The 22,031-nt window shown below is 41.4% G+C and overlaps 1 protein-coding gene and 1 long non-coding RNA gene across 4 annotated transcripts in view; one reads left to right on the top strand and one right to left on the bottom strand.

Moving 5' to 3' along the window:
* Positions 1–1,695: 1,695 nt before the first annotated feature.
* The window catches only part of CASP10 (caspase 10), a 29,502-nt gene continuing 9,166 nt past the window's right edge, over positions 1,696–22,031 (bottom strand). Inside the window, exons 5-10 of one of the 3 annotated variants that reach the window (XM_082467191.1) lie at positions 18,792–18,901; positions 12,825–12,864; positions 10,956–11,032; positions 10,013–10,121; positions 8,659–9,151; positions 1,696–6,422 (exon numbers count right to left, since the gene is read on the bottom strand). In XM_082467191.1, the coding sequence (XP_082323317.1) occupies positions 6,269–6,422; positions 8,659–9,151; positions 10,013–10,121; positions 10,956–11,032; positions 12,825–12,864; positions 18,792–18,901 (983 nt within the window). In that variant the 3' untranslated portion in view covers positions 1,696–6,268. The remainder of the gene's footprint in view (positions 6,423–8,658; positions 9,152–10,012; positions 10,122–10,955; positions 11,033–12,824; positions 12,865–18,791; positions 18,902–22,031) is intronic. The other 2 variants (XM_082467192.1, XM_082467193.1) reach the window with 2 other exon arrangements.
* On the top strand, positions 11,042–17,553 carry LOC309663442. The gene is made up of 2 exons (XR_014265278.1): positions 11,042–11,793; positions 11,848–17,553. It is a non-coding gene; the product is annotated as an uncharacterized lncRNA (long non-coding RNA).

Below are 22,031 nucleotides of genomic sequence, written 5' to 3'. Positions count from 1 at the left end.
GCGCTCTGACCGGGCCAGGCTGAGATAGCACTGGCACGGCCTCAGCCTTGACTGTCTCCTGCCTTTCCCTGTCCTGCTTCCCGCTCCCTGCTGGCTTCTCCCCAGAGCACTCCTGAACAAATCACTGGCACAAGGACCTCCTCTCAGAGTTTGCTTCTGAGGATCTGATGGAAGATAGGCTTTGGAGGGTTTCAGTTTTGTTTTGTTTTCTGTTTTGAAGGAAGGAGAAATTACAGCATGTTTTGTATGCTGAGGGGGATGACATGGGAGAGAGGGGAAGGATAGCAGAGCAGCAAGGAGATAGAGGGAGGGCTGTGGAGGTGACACCTTTTTTGGGGGGGGGGGTAGCCATTAAGTTCAAGCCTGTTTTTTTTATGTATGTCTTTAAATCTCTCTTTTATTTATTTATTTATTTATTTATTTATTTATTTATTTTTGGCTGTGTTGGGTCTTCGTTTCTGTGCGAGGGCTTTCTCTAGCTGCGGCGAGCGGGGGCCACTCTTCATCGTGGTGCGCGGGCCTCTCACTGTCGCGGCCTCTCTTGTTGTGGAGCACAAGCTCCCGACGCGCAGGCTCAGTAGTTGTGGCTCACGGGCCCAGATGCTCCGTGGCATGTGGGATCTTCCCAGACCAGGGCTCGAACCCGTGTCTCCTGCATTAGCAGGCAGATTCTCAACCACTGTGCCACCAGGGAAGCCCCAGGTGACACCTTTGAGTAAGCAGGATGGCATGTTTCCTGCACAAGGCACTGACTCTTGGGAGTAACACAGGCAGCTCACCCATTGTTGATGGGAGAGAAACCAGCGAATGAGGGTTAAGGTGCCTGTGGGCGGGGAGACTTGGTGATGGGAGGTGGAAGTCTCTTCTGATCACTTTGCTTAGAGAAATGAGTGAGACAGACCATCAAATGAAAGTGAGGGCCGTGGAGGATAATAGAGGTCTGAGCAGACAAAAGAAGGTTTAAAATAGTCTGAGAAAGCAAAAGGGTGACAGAACTAGGGAAATGTCACACGACTTCCAGGAAACACTGAACACCTATTTGAGGTTTGTGGTCATCGGCTTTAAGTCAGACCGGTCTGCAACATTGTGGTTTTACACCAGCCATAACCAAGAATTCCAGTACAAATGTGGAGTAAGCAGACATATACGATTAACCAGTTTGGATTCTAGGACTGAAGGAAAGGCAAGGGTGTTGAGGGTTGGTGCAAGAGAGTGAGTTTAATGATGACACACGGACTCTAGTTGGGTAAAGAGGGAGTAAGGGAGTGAGAGGTGATGTTGACATTGGAAAGATGGCAGATAGTGTCAGTGGACTGACTAGAGGCTCCCGTGGCTCCGAAGACAGCTGAAGGGAGGGTCCTAGAGGAAGTGAGATGGAATTGTAGGAGGTGGTTGTCAGAGAGGGGCACACTTGAAGTTGAGACTTGGGTGGAAGTACAGATATTGGTAATGACAAAGTGTACTGGATTCGTGACTGAGCGGACATGGAGGTTAGGCTCACTTAAAGCAGGTGGGGAAGATCAGGGACAAATGCAGAGTGAAATAATTGGAAAGTGTATGCCAAATTAGAATTATAAGCGAATGACCTCTTCTTCTTTGTGTGTTCTTGTATTTCCCCAATATTCCACAATGAACATACATCACTATATAAGCAGAAAAAAATCATTAAGTAAAACCAAAGACACTACTCAGAGGTAAAAAGGAAAAAAATGTCTTTATTTATTGGTAAGGCAATTACTACTATTTACAAGTACTCAGTCCACAAAGCTCATAAAGTTATTCCCATTCTAGAATTGTACCAGTATTTCCAGGCATCTTACAGCATCATTTTAAATAAGACCAAATGAGAGATGTGAGTTTCACAGTGTATAATATATACTTTGTTTCAAGAAATTCTTATTTTAAAATGCACATATATTTTTCTTTGTTGTATTTGCATTTGCACTAAGAAACCCTGAAATTATCTATGGGATGAGGAGGACAGAGGACCGGGCAGGCAATGCACAGAAATGGGGGCAAGAATTTTCCTGAACACCCTTTCATATTTTCTTATCTTTGAACAATGTAAAGATAGCACCTATTCAAAAATAAATTTAAACAGTAAAATTTAATATAATCTAAAAATTTTAATAGAAAAACCCTCTTTTAAATTTTCATACATGCGAAAGTTATGTTAAATACAATGTCTGTATTGCCAAATGGGTCTTTCTTTAAACAGGAAATTCCCTTATTGTTTTTTTAAAAGGGTTCTACTTTCAGAAATTTAGTTTCTGTTTAAAGATACAAATATGTCACTATATTCTTACCACATCTTTAAGAGCAAACTGCAGACTTTTGACAAGACTCAGACCCTACCAGAAAAAAGTTAAAAAAAAACTTGTCACATACAATATATACCTCACCAGACCATAGTTACCCTTGCTTGGTATGTCTCCAGAGTTTAGAATGAGAACCCATGGTTCTAAGTACGTTCTAAGGGGGTAGGTTCAAGTCCAACAGAGAAAAAGATAATTAAAGCTGTCTGCAGGTGAAACCAGATGGCAGGATTGCAAAGCAAGAGATACACAGGATTGCAAATCCTCCACTAACAGCTGTGAGACTTTGGTAAGTTTAACACTCTGAAAGCTGGACCACAGGGTCTCTCAAATCCATGACTCTGTGTGTGGTGTGAGTTCCCTCTGCTGGAAGAGTTAAGGGGAGGGATGGTGAAGTAGAGTCTATAGGGTTGAGAGGATGGATTGGAGCAGGTTTCAAACAGATTAACCACTGACACTTGACAATAAACCTGAGAATCCCCAGCCACGGACCCTAATCTATGCTACATTTAAAAGTGCAATGTAAAGTTCATCACTTTCTGTGGGCACCCGGATGTGAGCACATCAGTTATGTGGCGGTACTCAAATATGAGGTGGTCATACGGAAGAGAAGGGCACTTGTATTAATTTTTAAAGATTATCCCCAAAAGGAATGACAACATTTAAAAATGACAACATTTAAAAATGAAGGGCACTTGTGTTAATTTTTAAAGATTATCCCCAAAAGGAATGACAACATTTAAAAATGACAACATTTAAAAATGAAGGGCACTTGTGTTAATTTTTAAAGATTACCCCCAAAAGGAATGACAACATTTAAAAATGACAACATTTAAAAATGAAGGGCACTTGTATTAATTTTTAAAGATTATCCCCAAAAGGAATGACAACATTTAAAAATGAAGGTGGAGGACTCTCAGACCCTGAAGATAAATCCACAAAAACCTAAGGGCCCAAGAATTTCAGGTTGAGAACTTGACTAGGTCACTCAGAAAGTATCCGACCTGGAAAATTCTGTTAATCAGATATGGCACACAAGTCGTCTATAAAATGAGGTAAATGTCTAATTTGGTTCACCTCAGCGGAGACTTGATCACTGATCTTTGGCTGCTATTCAGCCTCATTCACTGTTGTGTTAAACTGATCAGTGTCTGGTCTGATTGGCCAGTAACCACAATGTACTAGTTGCGTATATGTTTAAATTACCTGAGTATTGGGGGAATAATTATATTGCTAAGGGAAATGCCACGATATCAAACCTGCCCACCACCATGGTGAGTCCCTGAAGCAGACGCCAGTAGGATGCTGTAGTGACTAATAGTCCTAATAATGCTAAACATCGGTAGTATCATTATTAAATAACTAACATTTGCATAATACTCTATCAAAAGTTTTCATGTCTTTCATTTTGTTTGGTAGAAGCCAAACTTTTGAGCGATAAAAGAGAAAAGAAAAGAAAAAATTAACTACAGCTCTTGTAGGTTGAGCAAAACTAGGCAAAATATACAGAAACCTTATTCCATCTGCCATTTTCATCATAAATGTCTGGAAAGACAATGGCTGTAGGCACTGCCAAATGGTTGTGATCAATCACTTCCTTTTGTCTCTGGACTCTAAATTCACACACACACACACACACACACACACACACACACAAATATAGACAAGTGTGTATATGCTCCATTTAGGAAAAATGAGCCAAGAACGATTGCACTCCTGTTGTCTGTATAGACCCATGACTCACAGGCATAAATGTCTAGTGATTCCTCACGTGCTTGCTGGAGGCCTCTGTAAAGAAAGTTCATGGAAAGTTTCCTCATTCTAGAGTTTAACACTGCACATGCACTAAGTTCCAGTGAAACAGAAATATAAAATAGACCACAGGCCCAGGACTTCAACATCAAGCCCCACATATTTCTGATGCAGGAGAATTCATCACCTGTGTTGCCCAGCTGGACTCAGAGCCAAGAGCTGGCCTCGTTGTTCCTCAGTCAGAGAATATCAGCGGGTGTTGCTACTGTTGATTTGAAGCTAAAAGTCAGCAGGAATTAGATGCAAAGGAACTCAAACCCTGCTACTTCCATTAAGGTTACGACCAGAATACTGCTACCATGGGCCTTATATGCACCATGCCACAATTAGATTTAAACCTTAATCCTCCCAACAGATAATACTTCTCTGCTATATAGATAAGGCTCAAAAAACTAGCTTGATTTAGTGTCTCAGAGCAAGGGAATCACAGCATACAACAGAAACCCAAGGCTTCTCTCTCCAGACCCTTTGCTCTTTCCTTTGTATCAAATCATGCTTCAACTAGCAAGGGACAGTTAAAGGGCCAAAAGCTGTGTATATCCAATTGGACAAAGACTGTACCCACCAGCTGTTAGCCTTGACTTGTATGAACAATGATTTTGGAAGATCATCCTGACATATATATGAGATTTGTTTCCTTGGTCAACCTACATTCAAATCTATGTAATTACTAGCTACATTATAACAAGGTTCTTATGAATATTTCTCATTGCAAATTTGCCAGACATTAATTTGACTTTCATAAAAATAATTATAAAATCAAGCATCACTGAGTTATTTTTTCTTCATTCCCTGACATCTTTCATGAGCACCTACATATCCAAGAAATGTTCATAAAGTCCTGTTATGACCCATGACATTCCAGTTCAGTTAAGTGGGAAATAAAATCCTGTAAACAATAGCTGGCTGGACGTTGTAGCAAATCACTCTGTCTCCTTGGGCTTCAGTTTCTTCATCTATAAATGAAGTCATTAACCACAGGACTTTCAATCTCCCTCCTTCCAGGAACTAATATTTAATTCCTTCCAAGAATTAAAAATTCCTCTTGAAATTTACAAAAAAAAAAAAGTTCAGTACATAGGAGTGTTCACAACCTTAATTTTTAAAGTATCAAGGCTTCCATACAGAGCCACCCACTCCAGAAGGCATAGCCAGACACTGCCTGGCTAGAGAGAACAAGCCCTGTGAACACCTTCAGTCCCTGAGGCCGCCTCTCTCCTCTTCACTTTGGGTCAGAGGAGCAGAGCGTGTTAGAGCAAAGGCAGGGGCTGTTGACTACAGTCAGCTGCCAACCCTGAGGACTCTGACCGAGACAGATGCTGTGTGCAGATTGAGTCCTGATTCAAGCCTCACCTGAAGCCAGTCTCCGCGTTCACGTGTTTTCAGGTGAAAGAAGCAACCCATTTTCTTTTTTGCTTTAGTTGGTGTGAGGTAGGTGCTCTGTCAGCGACGTCTGAAAGGTCCTGACCAACATGGAATTTAATACAAGGTTGTAAAGTCTGTGCTCCCAGAGCAGCTGAATGTGTCTGTCTTCACGCTGAGCTGTCATCTTCCGAGAGCCAACCCTGTTCCCGGCCCAGGAGAAACATTGCCTGCTTCTAGAAACACCTTCCTTACACTAAAGCAGGAAATGGGTGTGGCATAGATCAAATTTTAGGGGAGAACAGGGAGAGGGTCATTGAACCACGATCTCATCATCATCCAGTGTCCAAAACAAGACCATGCAGAGGGGATACAGAATTATAACAAGGGGTGAGCATATATAGAAGGGAAATCTAAGCTCAGTCAAGGCCACGAACAGTGGTTCTGAGCTAAAAGGAACCTGAAAATATACCCGGTTCCACCTTTTACTTCACAGATGCACAAACCGAGGCTAATCACTTTTTTCTTGGGGTGCCCAACTAAATTCAAGACTACAGTCCAAGGCTCCAATAAAGAAAGTTTTCTACCATTTAGACTTATCCAAAAAAAAACAACAAAAAAAACAGATTTTGTTGTGTCAGAAAATAGGGTATGTTCTTCTACTAGAATGACAGGTGGAAGCCAGCTCACTACCTGTCACTGATTTCTATGACGGGTGGGAGGTTGGAAGCGATGCCCAAAGGGTCCTTTCAAGTTTAAGCGTCGATCAAAACTTTCTGCTATAGTAAAAGTTCTTCCTGTGGCACAGGGAATACTACTTTTTTACGTAGTGTGAAAGCAGGCTGCGGCATCTGTTTTTTTTTTCCGCGTTTGTCCGCTTGTCGACTCACATCATCGTTGACAGCGGTGAGAATGGATAAGATATCTTCCTGTCTGCAGGCAGAAAAGAAAATATATTTTCAACCAGGAGATAGAAATCACATACCAGGTCTTAGAAAACAGATTCTAAAATATGTGGCTTCTTCCCAGTCTAGCATGCCAAGATTCTAACTGGAATTTTGCCAAATATAAAGAAACATTTTTTCTGAAATTAAAAAAGAAATGCTAAATTATATAAAATTTTTCAATTCTACAGTCAGTATTTAAGAACATCATAATAATCACACCTTGCATTTTAATGCACTTAGTCCACAAAGACATTTTGCATATAATTATTTTTCTGCGTTCTTCCTTCAAGCTGGTAGGTAGGTAGGTAGGTAGATAGATAGGTAGATAGATAGATAGATAGAATAGGAGGTGATAGATATATATATAGAGAGAGCCTACTATTAATAATACCCTCTCTATTCTAGGTTTTGGGAGGGATAAAGGGCAAACATGACACAATTCCTGAACTTAAACACTTAGAATACAGACATGAAACATGTACCAAGGATAGCACAGAGACAAACTCCATAATACAAGGCAGAATGTGATCAACACCGCATGAAAAGTAGGTCAAAGTTCCCCTGCAGATTCTGAGGAGAAGACAGTGCCTCTGGCTGGGAGAAGAAGAGAAGACTCCATAGAGGAGGCAGCATTTGATCCAGGGCTTATGTACATTTACCAGAATGTTCTGGGGGTGGGCAATACATATCACTGGAAGCAAAGCATAGGCTCTGGAGACAGAACTCAAGTTTGAATCATGCCTTCATGACTGGTTCTCAGCACCTGCATCCTGCATCACACTAGCTGTTCTCTCTGTCCCCAGATCTCCCTGTGGCTGACTCATCATTCAGTCTTGAAATATCGCCTCTACCAGGAAGCCTTCTCAAGTAGCTCCCTGCTCCACACTCTATATCATTATCCTGTTTTGCTTTTCATAGCAGGTATTACTTCCCAAAATTATCTCACTAATTCAAATATTCATTTACTTACATTTTTATTATCTGTCTTCCTGTCACTGAGCGGTAAGTCCCATGGAGAAGAGATTTTGTCTCTCTTGTTCACAACGATACCCCAAGCCCCCAGCTCAGTACCCAGTACAGTAGGCACATAGCAGGCCCTTGATAAATAGTGCATTTTCCCTGATGCCATAGGAATTGGTCTTTGATGGAGAGGTTGGTAAAGAAGGAAAAGCTAAGGTGACTCAAGGCTCCCATCCTGGTTCCCAATCCTGAATTCCCAGAATTGGAACCATTCCTAGAAATGGGGATTCAGGAGTGGGAGCCCCTGGAGAGGGCTAAGAAGATGAATTCAGGACTGTGCATGTTGAATGTGAGGTCCAAAGGCAACAGAGAGGTGGGATGTCTGGCAGGCTGTGAGAAATGCATAGGACTGACCCAAAGAATGAAGTTGACTCAACCCGGCATTCACTGGTCCAGCAAATACTTATCAACCTCAACAGTGTATCAGGTACTGTGTCGGGTGCTGAGGATATAAGGTTAAATGAAACATCTCTGCCTTTCAGAAACTCAGAGATGGCAGTTTGGGAGATGTTTTCATGGAGTTGCCAGTGGCCTCCAGGTATAGCTAAAGCTGCCAAAAGGGGCTATAGAGAGAGAGCAAAGAAGAGGGGCTGGGGTAGAACCTTGGTGAAGGCCCATTTCCATTGTACCAGGTAAACAGCATGTGACAGAGACAGAAGGAAAGTTGTCAGAGCAGTGGCAGGAAACCAAGGGTATTATAATGCCAAAGGCAGCACATGGGCATTCAGTAAATATAAGTGATTGATAATAAATAAATGAAGGAACAAATAAAAGGCCTCCCTGCCTATACTGATGCTGTTCCCTCTCCCCAGAATGTCTTTCACCCTGATTATTCACCTAACATCTATTTGGCGTCTCTAGAAGCTTCCCCTGACCCTCCAAATCTGGGTGAGGTACTAGTTCTATATGTTCCCATAACGCTTTACAATGTATATTTACCATAGGGAATGATTTTCCCCATATACTTGTCTGTCTTTCCAGATTGTGAGCAACTTGAGGACAGGGACTGTGTCTTTTTTTCAATTCTGTATCTTCCTTTCCAGTTACGTGCCAGTGCTCAATACAGGCGTGTTGGATGGGTGGATGGATGGATGAATGGACGCATGGATGGATGCATGGGTGGGTGGATCGATGGATGAACAGGTAGGTGGATAGATGAATGAATGAACAGGCAGGTGAATGGAACAACTCAAAACTCTCACCTTGGGACCAAGTCCTTCAGATGATTATACAGAGATTGGATATACCAGCTACCTTCCTCCACGTGCCGAAAGGACACGTAGCCGGGGACAGTGGCCAGGCCAAGAAGGAAATCCGCCTCAACGGGAACACTGTCCTGAAGGGAAGGGGGCACGTGCTCGGGATTTACTGCATCTGCTTCAATGGATACGGAAGGTTGTATTTCTTCACCTTGACAGGCCTGGATGAAAAAGAGTTTGGGTTTGTGAGCCAGAGCAGGACACTGCTGAGCTGTGAAGTGAGACATGATCTGCCGGATGGGAATGAGGTTCTCATCAGAAGAGTAGACAGCTCCAAATTTCCCATGGGTCAGAACACAGAACACAAAGCAGTCTCCATCAGCATGGTCTGGATGAGTCTGAAATTGCTGCAGAACCTCCTCTAGGCGGCCTTTAGTCACATCGACATAAATATGCACGCTGAACCCAAGCCACTGAAACACACGCTTCAGGCACTCTGTGAAAAAGGAGAGAAAGGGGAAATAGGGAAATGGAGGGAAACAAAATGAAACGAAGGGGTGAAACAATGCTAGTAGTTATAAAAATCTGCATAGCAAATAGGCTGAAGCTTTGGACGTTTTTTCTACTTTCATAACAATAAAATTTTACAATTAACCTGCCTTTTTATAGTAGCCACAGTGCTATCACAATGACCCTGTGAGTCAGCAGAGGCCAGAATTTTATCCTATTTCACAGAGGAGGAAGCTGAGGCCCCGTGAATCTCCCACACGATCACAAACCTGGTTAGTGGTGGAGGCACAACTCTAACCAGGTTGTCTCATCTGACCCAGGTGCTCTCTCCCAACCAGAGTCGTAAATGGTCAGGGACTCTGGTCACTCCTTAAGCAGGTTGGTGACCCCAGGAGCTATGGTCTGAAAGTCTGTGTTCCCCCTCAACCCCCAAGGTGAGGGTATTAGGAAGCGGAGCCTTTGGGAGGTGCTTAGGTCATGAGGGTGGAGCCCATTAAGAAGACCCCCAAAGAGCAATCTTGCCCTGGCCGCTGAGTAAGGTTACAGAGAGAAGACGGTCATCTGGGAAGTGGGCTCTCACCAGATACCGAAATGCCAGAGCCTTGATCTTGGACTTCCCAGTCTCCAGAACTGTGAGAAATAAATGTTTGCTGTTTAAAAGGCATCTAATGGTATTAGACGCCATCGGATGGACTAAGACACCAGGAATGTACAGGAAGCTTAGAAACATTTCTGGTACCATCCTTATATTTACATGGAAGATAAAAAGTACAGAAAGAAAATGTGAAAATAAAAAGTGATTTTAAGATTTCTAACTTGCATTTCATGCGCTTCCAGACTCTCTTACCAGCATCTTTATTGGTCCCTGGTCTTTTTGACAGGGAGGTAAAACTGTGGTTATTGACAACAACACAAAGCCCTCTGTGTTTCCGATCCATCCTGTACACAGCTGTCTCCTTGAAAGAAGAAGAGACAGGAACCACTTATTAGGGAATCCTCATTTTAAAGGTTTAATGTTTCTAACCAGCCACTGCATTTATCAGTACCAAAGGCAGAGAGTTCTCAAGACCCTGGTCCTGATCTGGAATTAACGATTAATTCCAAGGTAGAATGCCAGGAATTCCTCATTAAAATTCAAACTTCACCTGTCTTGACTGCAGAATGTGAATTCGCAGTGTTAAATAATAAAATATGTATTTTTAACTTTGGCAAACCCAGGGTTTATGCAAAAGCATCTTTCTTGTTGGATTAGCAAAGTGAAGAAAGCACAGGTAAGGATCTAACAAGACAACAAAAATATCAAATGGTAATTTGTTTTTTAAAATGGTAGGATTCTGGAGTGATCTGATTCCTCCAAAAACAGAGAAATCTCTTTTGTAGAGATCACAGTGTGAATTTTAAAACATGTGCAATTGTTTTTGAAGATTATTGTAAATAGCATTTGATTACAAATTAGCTGAGTTGGCTTCAGCAGGGCCTCTCTGTGGCTAAAATGATCTTCTGAAAACATGGTACAGCTTTGATCCAAGCAGAAAAGAAGCGGCTTCAGTCGATGAAAAAGAAATTTCCCCTCTGCATATTTCAAAGGATATGCATGACTGAAAGGGCGATAACATCACCTCCATAGCCAAAGGTCAACACACTTCTGATTATTACAGAAAAAAGCGAAAAGAACAGAGACAATCACACAGAGACAGGAAGAAGAACCAAGATAGAAACAAAAATCTGAGCCCACAGAGTCATTAAGGGCTGGACCCTAGTTGGAGAAGACCTGAGGAAACAGTGCAAACCTTTGTGCTGGTTTCAGAAGTTAGAGTGTCAACAGATGCTCCCAACATCTCCACGGAGACCGGGGTTGCTCTGTCACCTAGAAAGACAAGTACTCAGACTCTTCAAATATCTTCCCCCAAACACTTAGATTTCCTTACAGAGGATGGGTTGGAATCAGCTCAAGTGTTTCTGGTTAAAAGTTTGCTTGGGTTGAGTCAACGTTTATCTGTCACTGGATAGAGACAGGCTGGGCAGACACCAAAAAGAAAGAGGGGGCGGGGGGGAAAAAAAGGCCCAGCGACCCAATTTGGGCAGAGCAAAAATCACCACAGCCCTGGGATCAATTTAGTCATGGCTTTGGCATTGGCTGCGGACTGCACTGCTTTGAAGTGCACCTGCAAACTCCCTGGTTCCTCCGGATAAGAATCCTTCGTAGAGAGAGGAAGCCAAAGATGAGTTGTCAGATGACAGTAAAGGGAAAATGTGACTTGAAGCTTTTCTTCTCCCACACACGCCTGGCAAGTTTTCAGTAGAATCCGGAAGCTCTGCCCTCGTCTGTGAGGCCTGAGTTAGCTATTAACCACGGTTAAGGGTCAGTCCTGGGCACTCAGCTCAGGCTGAGCAAGTCCAGGATCCTCCAGACCAGAGAACCTACCAAATGGGACCCCCGCTGCAGTCCTCCCGCGCACCTGTAAATTCCCCCTCAACGTGGGAGAAGGTAACTCTCCAGCGAAGACAGGTCTCAACTTTGAAACGGCAGAACTGCGGCACGGAAGGAAACGTGCTTGTTTTTCAGAGAAGTGAAACCATTGCCTGAGCTCTTGTAGCTGCAAGGGGTTAGAGCCAGGTCCTCAGAAGGTGTGCTCTGGAGTCAGACCGTCAGTTTCAAATCCCAGCTGCACTCCATTCTAGCTGCGTGACCTTCCGCAAAGCACCAGACCTCGTGGGTCTCAGTTTCCTCATCATTAAGTGGGAATAACAGTGGTACCTATCTCCAGGTGACTGGATTATTAAAGGAGATAAGTCCTAGAAAGCTCTTAGAACAGTGGCTGGCACATGACAAGAGCTCAGTAACAATAATTCTCATCCGCATCATATCATGCAGCCTCCCAGATAGGCAGAAAGACAAAAGTCCCTAGGAAAGTGGGGTGTACTGGACTCTGAAGTTTACATTTCCAGGAAACAAAGAAATGAGGACTGGACACATCACAGACAGAACACCAGAACCCTGATTGTTTGTAAGCAGTTTAGCCCAGTGGTTTTTCAAGGTCATGGTTTCTGGGCAAGGATTCAGAGCATTAAACACACTGTTGCCAAGTCCCTCCCTCTGACCGCCTCTTTCCCTCTGAAAAATACAAGCAGCATCTGGAGCCAATACTATTCTACAGAGTCAACATTCTGTTCCTGATGATGCTGCTGGCAGAGGGCTTCTGCCCGCCAAGGGCTCCGTCCCTCCCCACAGAGGGCGACCTCATTCTGAAGGGTGGAGGGAGACCAGCACTGCATTCCCCAGATGCTGGTAGGCTAGGCTTTCCAAGCAGAAACCACCCAGCCCTCGCCATCCGCCCCCATGGAAAAGCCTGGTATAATCCACGCATTCAGTGGCTTGCCCTGAATTAGAATAAAAACTGAATCCTCCACTCATTTGTAAGCCTTCTCCCAAGTCACCCCAAATTGCTTGGTATGTATCAAATATATCTATTACTGCCGTACTGATCCAAGTTATAAAAAGTGTATTAGAGGGAATTCCCTGGCCGTCCAATGGTTAGGACTCGGCACTTTCACTGCGGGGGAACCCAGATTCAATCCCTGGTCAGGGAACTAAGATCCTGCAAGCAACGCAGCAGCGCGGCAAAAAAAAAAAAAAAAAGTATATTAGAAACACCTACCATTTCTCTGTGCATGCTCATCTTGCCAGGACACCTCCTGCTGAGGCAAGAGGAAATTCATGAATTGCAGGAAATTCACACACTTAGGGTAAGGGCTGAAAATCTAGGCTTGATTCAGAGAAGAAAAAATACCTGATCCCCAGCCATAGAAAAAGTCACTAGCAGGTAACAAGAAAAGAGCAGAGCAAACAGGAAGGTTCACAAAGACACAGCGGCAAAAGTATATGACACATACACAAAGATATTTATTCACTGCAGCATTATTTGGAATAACTGAAGACTGGAAATAACCCTAATGTTGACCAACAGGGAGTGGTCGAAAGAATGACTGGTTCGTCACACAGTGTGGTAGAAGGCGGAAGACCATCTCCCCAGGAGACACTGTGACATGAAAGAAGTAATGTGAAGATTGGTATTTAGTGCGCTTCCTCTTGTATAATAAAGGAGAGATATGAGTGGGTTTTTTTCAATGGGATAAATCAAAAAACTAATAAAAATGGTAATCTATGGGGGGAGGAAAAGCAGGGCAGGGATGCAATGCAGACTTCTCTGAGTGTACTCAATAGTTTTTCCTTTTAGTTTTATAAAATTAAATACAAAATTGAAACACAGTTTAGGGCCTTTGTGTTTTCTGCATCCACTCCACTCCCACCACCCCCAGCCCTTAGCCTGCAGCTGAAAGCCCCAGAGGGGACGTGGCCACGATGTTTTGGGGAAGGACTGACTCTGCCACTGGCTGTGTGGTGGGAAGTACCAGGACATCTGTTTGACGTGACAGGCAAGTCACCCCCAAGTCACTGGGGGCGCCTCCCTCATGGAGCCCACCAGGCTTCTGGCTGCAAGAGGGTGATTTCTCTTCGAGCCAGACTGGAGCTGCACTGCCTCACTCCCTAGCTGCCTGTGAGAAATTGAAGTCGTTTCTAAGGGGTGTGGCTCAGCCGTAATCTCCGAAGTGCGGCTGTTCCTGGCTCTGAGGGAACAAAGGCAAAGAAGTTTAGTTTCACTTTCCAGAAGACTTCCTGCCTTTCTTTTTGCGAGACACATTTCCCTTTCTTCTGCACCAGAGTCCTCCTCAACAGCATCCAAGGGCCAGGCAGGCTGTTTTCTGGGTTTGCACAGTTGGTTTTTAAAGCAGCTGAGTGAATTTTCTGGAATTAAGGGCATCACAGATACAGCAGTGGGCTCAGCCCAGGCATCTCCAGGCCCCAGGTTTCTTTGGTTGATCTCTTCCCTTGTGCTGATAAAATCAGTCAGAAAAAGGACTAGGAATAAGCTTTAGGGTCTGTCTGGCTCTCTTTGTCTGAGAATGTTGCATCCCCTGTTGATACCTCCCAAGTAGCTGTGTCAGAGAGGAATGAATGAATGACCCATTGCCTGGCCACACTTGGTATTCTTTCCAGTGTTTTCCAGATGGGTCCAGTAAGGCCTTAAAAAGCAGCTGTTGTTATGTCTCCTCGTTAGAGGGCATGCATGTCTTTAAGAAAAGGCTAGGACACACTAAGAAATATTGATTTGGTTTGTAAACAAATTAGGGGATGCTGCTTGAAATACAGTTTTGTTTTGTTTTGTTTTGTTTTGTTTTACAACCTAACTGTCCATCGACAGATGAATGGACAAAAAAATGGAGTATATATTTGTACAAAGGAATATCATTCAGCCCCAAGAAAGAAGGAAATCCTGCCATTTGCAAAAACGTGGATGAACCTGGCGGATGTTAGGCCAAGTGAAATAATCCAGACACAGAAAGAAAAAAATGTATCATCTCACTTACATGTGGAATCTAAACTAGTTGAACTCACAGGGTAGAATGGGGTTGTCAGAGGTTTGGTGGGGTGGAGGGGTGCAGGTGAAAAAGTGGAGAGATATTGGTCAAAGCGTACAAAGCTTAGCTATACGGGATGAATAAGTTCTGGAGATCTAATGTACAACATGGTGACTGTAGTTAACGTAGTGTATTGTATACTTGACACTTGTTAAGAGGGTGGATCTTTTTTTTTTTTAACATCTTTATTGGAGTGAAATACAGTTTTGATAAAAGAAATTTTCACATATTGAGGAACAGAGAAGTCATCCTGGCTCATACATGAGTTAACTTGAATTTTATGCTAACTAAAACAGCCTGTTTGTGGCCTATCAAGCATACACTGTACATCTGCTTTAATTATTAAAGAAAAGGGTGCACTGACCAGAAGTAAAAAATGTCCATAGTTAAAAAGATTAAATGCCTCCCTTCCTGGGGCACCAATGCTGGTCCTCCTTTGATGATAAGACTGTACCGACTTAGGTGCCAAGGCCATACCGACTCGCTGTGTACGTGCTGATCTGTTTTTGGTTTTCTTTTTGAAATCTTGAAGGAACGTTTCCCTGACTTTTTTGATGTTCTTTGCTCTGACAAGACATAAAACTGCTGAAAACCATGCTTCTCTGGAACAGTTTCTCAGAGTTATCTGAGAAACTGTCTTCCAGGCTATAGTCCTCAGTTTGGATCAAATAAAACCCTTTTCTATTCCTGTTATAGACTGTTTATTGATTTTTTTTTTTTTGTCAATAGTTTCTTCTCATTAAATGCAATTGTTGGCAGTACTCTTTTATATAAGAAAACCTTTCAGGTACATATGAAACATGAGATAATTTACCAAGTTTTAGTTTATCTGTCACTTCACGGAGAGAGACTGGTGGCCTAAATAACTTTTAAGACACCTTCCAACCCTGAGAGTCTATGTGCATGTGTGTAATGTGAGGTGCTGCCCTCCAAAGCCTCCTGCACTCCCAGCACCACCATGGCTATTCTCCATCTTCATCTGGCCATGACCAGAATCACCCAACAGCAACAAAACAGCAGCACTTCAGAGGTTAAGGCTGAGCCACACGCCTTAGAAACTACTCAGGTTCTAGGAGGCAAAGGGGAAAGTCCTGTGAGTGTGTGTGCGTGCGCGTGTGTGTGCGCGCGCGCGTGTGTGCGCGCGTGTGTGCGTGTGCGTGTGTGCGTGCGCGTGTGTGTGCGCCCACGTGTGTTTTCCACTTGCAAATCAGTCTCTGAGCACAAAACCAGGTAAAAATGTGGGTGAGGGACAGAATTAAGCTGAGTAGGCAAAACAACTTTTGAGGGAGAAAAAAGGGCTCTTGCTTACAGTAAAATGCTGAGGAGTAACACAAATGTGGAGAGAATACTGGAGTTTGAAAATCATTGCTTTTCAATCATGCAAGAATCATCAATGGATGCTCAATCTAAGGTGACATTTTAATTCATTTCAAGGGAAAAAATAGTAACTACATAAAATTAACTATATAGTGAAGAAATCAGACAACATCTGGACCAAATAATCAAAATTTAAATCATGAATAGGGAGCCAATGAACACCACATGCCTGCAGATGGGATGCCCTGAGAAAGATATGGTATCATTGATGTAATATTCTGGCCAGAATAGATAGCTTGAATCTAATCATGAGGTAACACCACACACACACACACACACGCACACACACGCACACACACAAAGAGGAAAATTCTATTTTTTTAATAAAAGGTGGTGGTGGTGGTGACTATATTCTTCAAAAGTGTCCATGTCATAAAAAGAGGAAGAAAGTTGTGGAAATGAAAAGATTTAAGGAGACTAAAGAGACATGACAACTAAATACAATATATGATCCTAGACTGAATTATGTACTGGAGGGAAACAAGCTATAAAACCTGTAAAAGATATTATTGGGTTAATAGATAAAATTGAAATATGGACAACTGACTTGGTGAAACTATTGTATAATTTAATTTAACTGTACTGTAATCTGTAAAACAATATCCTTATTATTATGAAATATACACTGAAGTATTTAGGGGTAAAGAGCCATGATGTATGCAAGTTACTCTTAAAAAGTTCAGAAAAAATTATGTGTGTGCGTATACAAATAAAGAGAGAGCACACAAATGATAAAGCAAATGGGACAAAAGTCACAACAGGTAGGTGAATCTGGGTAAACAAATTTTGTATTATTCACATTTTTTTCAACTTTTCTATAAGGTTAAACATACTTCCAAATTTTTAAATAATAATTATAACTGTAAAAATATGACAGCATGAAAATAGTAAAGCAGCTATGAAAGAATTTTTTAAGAATTAAAAAATGAAACTTCCAGGGTGGGAGGGAGACGCAAGAGGGAGGGTATATGGAGATATATGTATACATATAGCTGATTCACTTTGTTGTACAGCAGAAACTAGCACAACATTGTAAAGCAATTATACTCCAATAAAGATGTTTAAAAAAATAATAAAAATTTAAAACTTCCAAAACAACCCAGTTAAAAAATGGGCAAAGGACTTGAATAAACATTTCTCCAAAGAAGATATACAAATAGCCAACAAGCACATGAAAAGATCAACATCACTAATCATTAGGGAAATGCAAGTCAAAACTACAATGAAATACCACCTCACACCCATTAGGTTGGCTACTATCAAAAACCAAGAAAATAACAAGTGTTAGCAAGGGTGTGGAGAACCCTTGTGCCTTGTTTGTGAAAATGCAAAATGATGCAGCTGCTATGGAGAACAGTATGGTGGTTTCTCAAAAAATGAAATATAGGGAATTCCCTGGCAGTCCAGTGGTTAGGACTTAGTGCTTTCACTGCCCAGGCCCAGGTTCAAACCCTGGTCGGGGAACTAAGATCCCTCAAGCTCCGAGGCACTGCCAAAAAAAAAAAAAGAAAAAAGAAAAGAAATATAGAATGATACATGATCCAGCAATTCCACTTCTGGGTATACCCCAAAAGAATTGAAAGCAGAGTCTCAAAGAGATATTTGTACACCCATGTTCATAAGCAGTATTATTCACAATAGCCAAAAGATAGAAGTCATTCAAGTGTCCATCCATGGATGAATGGATAAACAAGATGTGGTATACACACACAATGGAATATTACTGAGCCTTAAAAATGAAGAAAATTCTGACATGGATGAACCTTGAGGACATTATGCTAAGTGAAATAAGCCAGTCACAAAAAGACAAATACTGTATGATTCCACTTATATGAGGTACCCAGAATAGTCAAATTCATAGAGACAGGAAGTAGAATGGTGTTTGGCAGGGGCTGGTGGGAGGGGGAATGGGGAGTTAGTGTTTAACGGATATAGTTTCAGTTTTCAAGATGAAATGAGCTCTGGAAATTGTTTATACAACAATGTGACTGTACTTAACAATACTAAACTGTACACTTAAAAATGGCGAACATGGTACATTTTATGTTATTTATATTTTAAAACAACTTTAAAAAAATTTTTTGTATGGTTAAGATGGTAAATTTTATGTTATGTGTATTTTACCACAATTAGAAAACAAAACCAAAAACAAGAAATTCCAGGGACAACCTAACTTCATCGATGCTGACAGATGTCAGCAAAATAGAACTGCCAAGCAAGATGGGAATAAACATAAATCCCAGGGAAGAATGTCATGTGTCTTCCAAGGACCATGATGATGTGGTGAAGAATGGATTACAAATTCGCCCAATGTTTCCCCCTCTACCTACCCTACCTTTGCTGGGTACTACAGGAACCCAGTTCTTGCCCTCTGGGACCCAGTGCAAAGTAAAACTGTGAGGCCCCTTGTTCACACATTATCAAGAATTTCAAAACAATGACAGCTGAGCATTCAAAAAGTATGGGCCCTGTGCGATTGTACAGGCTGTATGCCCATGAAGCCAGCCGTGATCGAATCCCACAGATAAGAACAGAACCATTTCAAAGCAACCCAGTGGTGTACTAGAGTCAGCTCTAACCAGCTAGTGAGAGCCAATCATTAGATTTTCAGAAATTCTGCAATACAGTTAATATCAAGTTGGTAACTTGAAATCAGCCATGGTAGGAGTATTTACACCAAATGCCACAAATCATTCTCTCTCTCTCTCTCTCTCTCATTTGCAGTGAAGCTGGTGGTTACACATTTACCAACACACCAATGAACCTACCGGCAAGGCTCCAAGCAATTGGTTAATGTCCGAGTGGGAAAATAGTTCTTTCTCTCCTTGATGCAATGACTCAGTTTCCTTGGCTACAGGAGGTGCCCCTACCTGGGAGGCTGGGAAGAGAATCAGATAGAAAAACAAAAAAAATCACCTTCTGACTAGTGGCAATCCGAAATAACCCATCATCATAAGAAATTATGTTACAGGGACCTGTAGATTTGTAGTGGCATTTGCTTAAAGAGGCCTACATGTATATACCCAGAAAAAATGTGAATTTATAAATTATTTTTATCATTATATTTTCATTCCTTGTATTACGATATTTGGTTCCTTACTATTTCCATTATTTTTGTAATTTAATTAGTTCCTTAAAATTACTATATACTTTACTAAATACCATTTCAGAACTTATGGTGCTCAATGTGTCAGGTAACTGCCAAATAAAGATTACAAAAGCATTACCTCAAGAAATAAAACCAGAACTCAGACTGTACCAGCAAATAAAGATTACAAAGGCATTACCTCAAGAAATAAAACCAGAACTCAGACTGTAATAGCAAAAAGAAAACGAAAGAACGAAGCAAAAGAAGGTAGGAAGGGAAGGAAAGGAAAAGAAAAACCATTTAAAAGTGTTGATTAAATACATATGTTATATACATAAAATATGTCTCTATGGAACCATTAAAAAAATAAGCTATATCTGTGTTATATACATGGGAAAATGCCAGATATATTAGGTGGGAAAAAGCAAGTTACGGAATATGATTAGCATGATCTTAGTTAAATATGAATTATAGGTATCTATCTATCCATACATGCATACACACATGCACTTATCTCTATATAGAAGAAAAGTTACAAAAATATACTCCAAACCGGGGTTACCTCTGGGGAATGCACTAGCTGTGGAAGAAAAAGAAGAGAGAGACTTTACTTCCTACACTCTGTATTGTTGTCATTATTTGAATTTCTATTTAATTTTATTATAATTATTATACATTATTTTTAATAATGAATTTAAAATATTAAAACAAACACCAAGGCTCAGGAAAACTCAGAAAGATATCCAGGTGGTCCTTAAACAGAGCTTGTGTCCTAATCAGATACAGTGGGCTTAGTCTTTCCACTCACCTCACTTACAGAAGCCTAAAATCTGCATACCTACTATCTTTTCAGTCCTTTAGTCCTTCATCCTAAATGGCAGAATTCAGCCCAAACTCTCAGAGGACTGTAGAAAGTCAATATTAAAATACTGAGACCTATGATATAATAATAAGTATCCATGTGGTCTCTGCCCCTTTTCCTGGCACACAGTTCCTAAAACTCTACACTCTCTTAAGTGATTAAGTGTCTTTTTGTATGCTAATGACATGACTGGTGGTTGGGGACATCCTGATAGCCTCAGGATGGGGGCTGGTTGCCAGGGGACCCAATCAAATGATCAGAGGGTTGGAACTTTCAGCTTTACTCCCAGAACTCTGGAAAGGGGACAGGGGCTAGAGGTTGAATTAATTACAATGGCCAATGATTTAATCAATCATGCCTACGTAACAAAGCCTCCATTAAAAACCCTAACTGAGGGACTTCCCTGGAGGTCCAGTGGTTAAGACTCTGTACTTCCACTGCAGGGGGTGGGGCACGGGTTCCATCCCTGGTCAGGGAATTGGGATCCCGCTGCCACGCAGTGTGGCCAAAAAAAAAAAAAAAAAAAAACCCTAACTGAGGGGGTTCAGGGAGCTTCTGGGTTGGAGAACAAGTGGAGGTGTTGGGAGAGTGATCCACCTGGAGGGGGCATGGAACTTCCATGCTCCTTCCCCCACGCCTTGCCCTATGCATCTCTTCCACTTGGCTGTTCCTGAGTTGTATACTTTTGTAATAAATCAGTAACCTAGTAAGTAAACTATTTTCCTAAGTTCTGTGAACAGTTCTAGCAAATTATCAAACCTGAGGAAGGGGTCATGGGAACCCCTGGTTTGCAACCAAGTTGAACAGAAGCTGTGGGTAATCTGGGGACCCACGACCTGAGATTGGTGGCTGAAGTGGTGGGGGGAGTCTTGGGGGACTGAACCCTTAACCTGTGGGATCTGCGATAAATGATGAGTGTCAGAACTGAATTAAAACACAGGACACCCAGTTGGTGTCTGCAGAGTTGGAGAATTGCTTGGTGTAGAAAAACTCACACCCCTGGGGTCAGAAGTGTTCCAGAATGTTGTTGTGAGTATTAGTAAAGGAAAACAAGTTTTTTCTTTCAACATCCAAAAAATGATCATACAGCATGTAGATTATAGAAAAGAAAAATCAAAATTAGAATTCTTCTGACAGGGAACTATATTCAATATCTTGTAATAACCTATAATTGAAAAGAATCTGAAAAGAATGTGCGTGTGTGTGTAACTGAATCACTTTGTTGTACACCTGAAACTAATACAATATTGTAAATCAAAAAAAAAGAATTCTTCTGATAATAAAGCTCAGTCCTCAAGACTCACTGAGGCAAATGTAAACATTTACTGCATAGAAACTAGAGAGCCTTCTCCAGAGTCCAAATAGTCAAATAATCTGGCCACCTGCCCTATGTTTACTCTGTGTGGAGTACTGCATTACAGGAAAACGATGATGTGATCAGAAAAAAAAAAAATCTCAGCATTCAGAGTTCAAGTGAGGATTTCAAATATACTTTCAATATCAACTCCCTGTTTTTATTTCTCACTTGATGAATTGATGGTTAGAAGAGCTGTTTTTATTCTTCATAATTTTTACTTAAAGTATACATTAAATTATCCATTGATTTGGTTATTGTTTGAGATTTTATCAAATTAACAACAGTACGTTTTGTTCCTTGACTCATTTTGTGTTAATACAATTCTTAGAGAGAAGTTTCCTTTTGGCTAGTTTTGTTTTCAACCAGATAAATTTGCACACTATGTTGAGTCTCTGAACTAAAATATGGGTGTGGCATACAAGCATCATGAATACAATACTTTTAGCTTTTGTTTAATAGTGGAGAAATGGACTCAATAAACCACAAATATTCAGCATATTGACACATGGTAAGGCAGCCAAATTTGATTTCTGCCCTATGCAGCTACTTCTACGTAATACCACGGCAATACTACCTTTACAAGCCTGATTAAAAACAACAGAGAAAGAAAGAATATTCTTCTCTGATAGTACTTTATGAGAATATGAAAGTTTTCATGACTTTCCCCTCTAACAAATGTATTCATAGGAATGTGTATTGAA

This window comes from Balaenoptera physalus, assembly GCF_965194825.1.
Source record: "Balaenoptera physalus genome assembly, chromosome: 6".
NCBI lineage: Eukaryota > Metazoa > Chordata > Mammalia > Artiodactyla > Balaenopteridae > Balaenoptera > Balaenoptera physalus.
The sequence above is the reverse complement of the archived record's forward strand: the minus strand, read 5'-3'. Positions and strand labels throughout refer to the sequence as shown.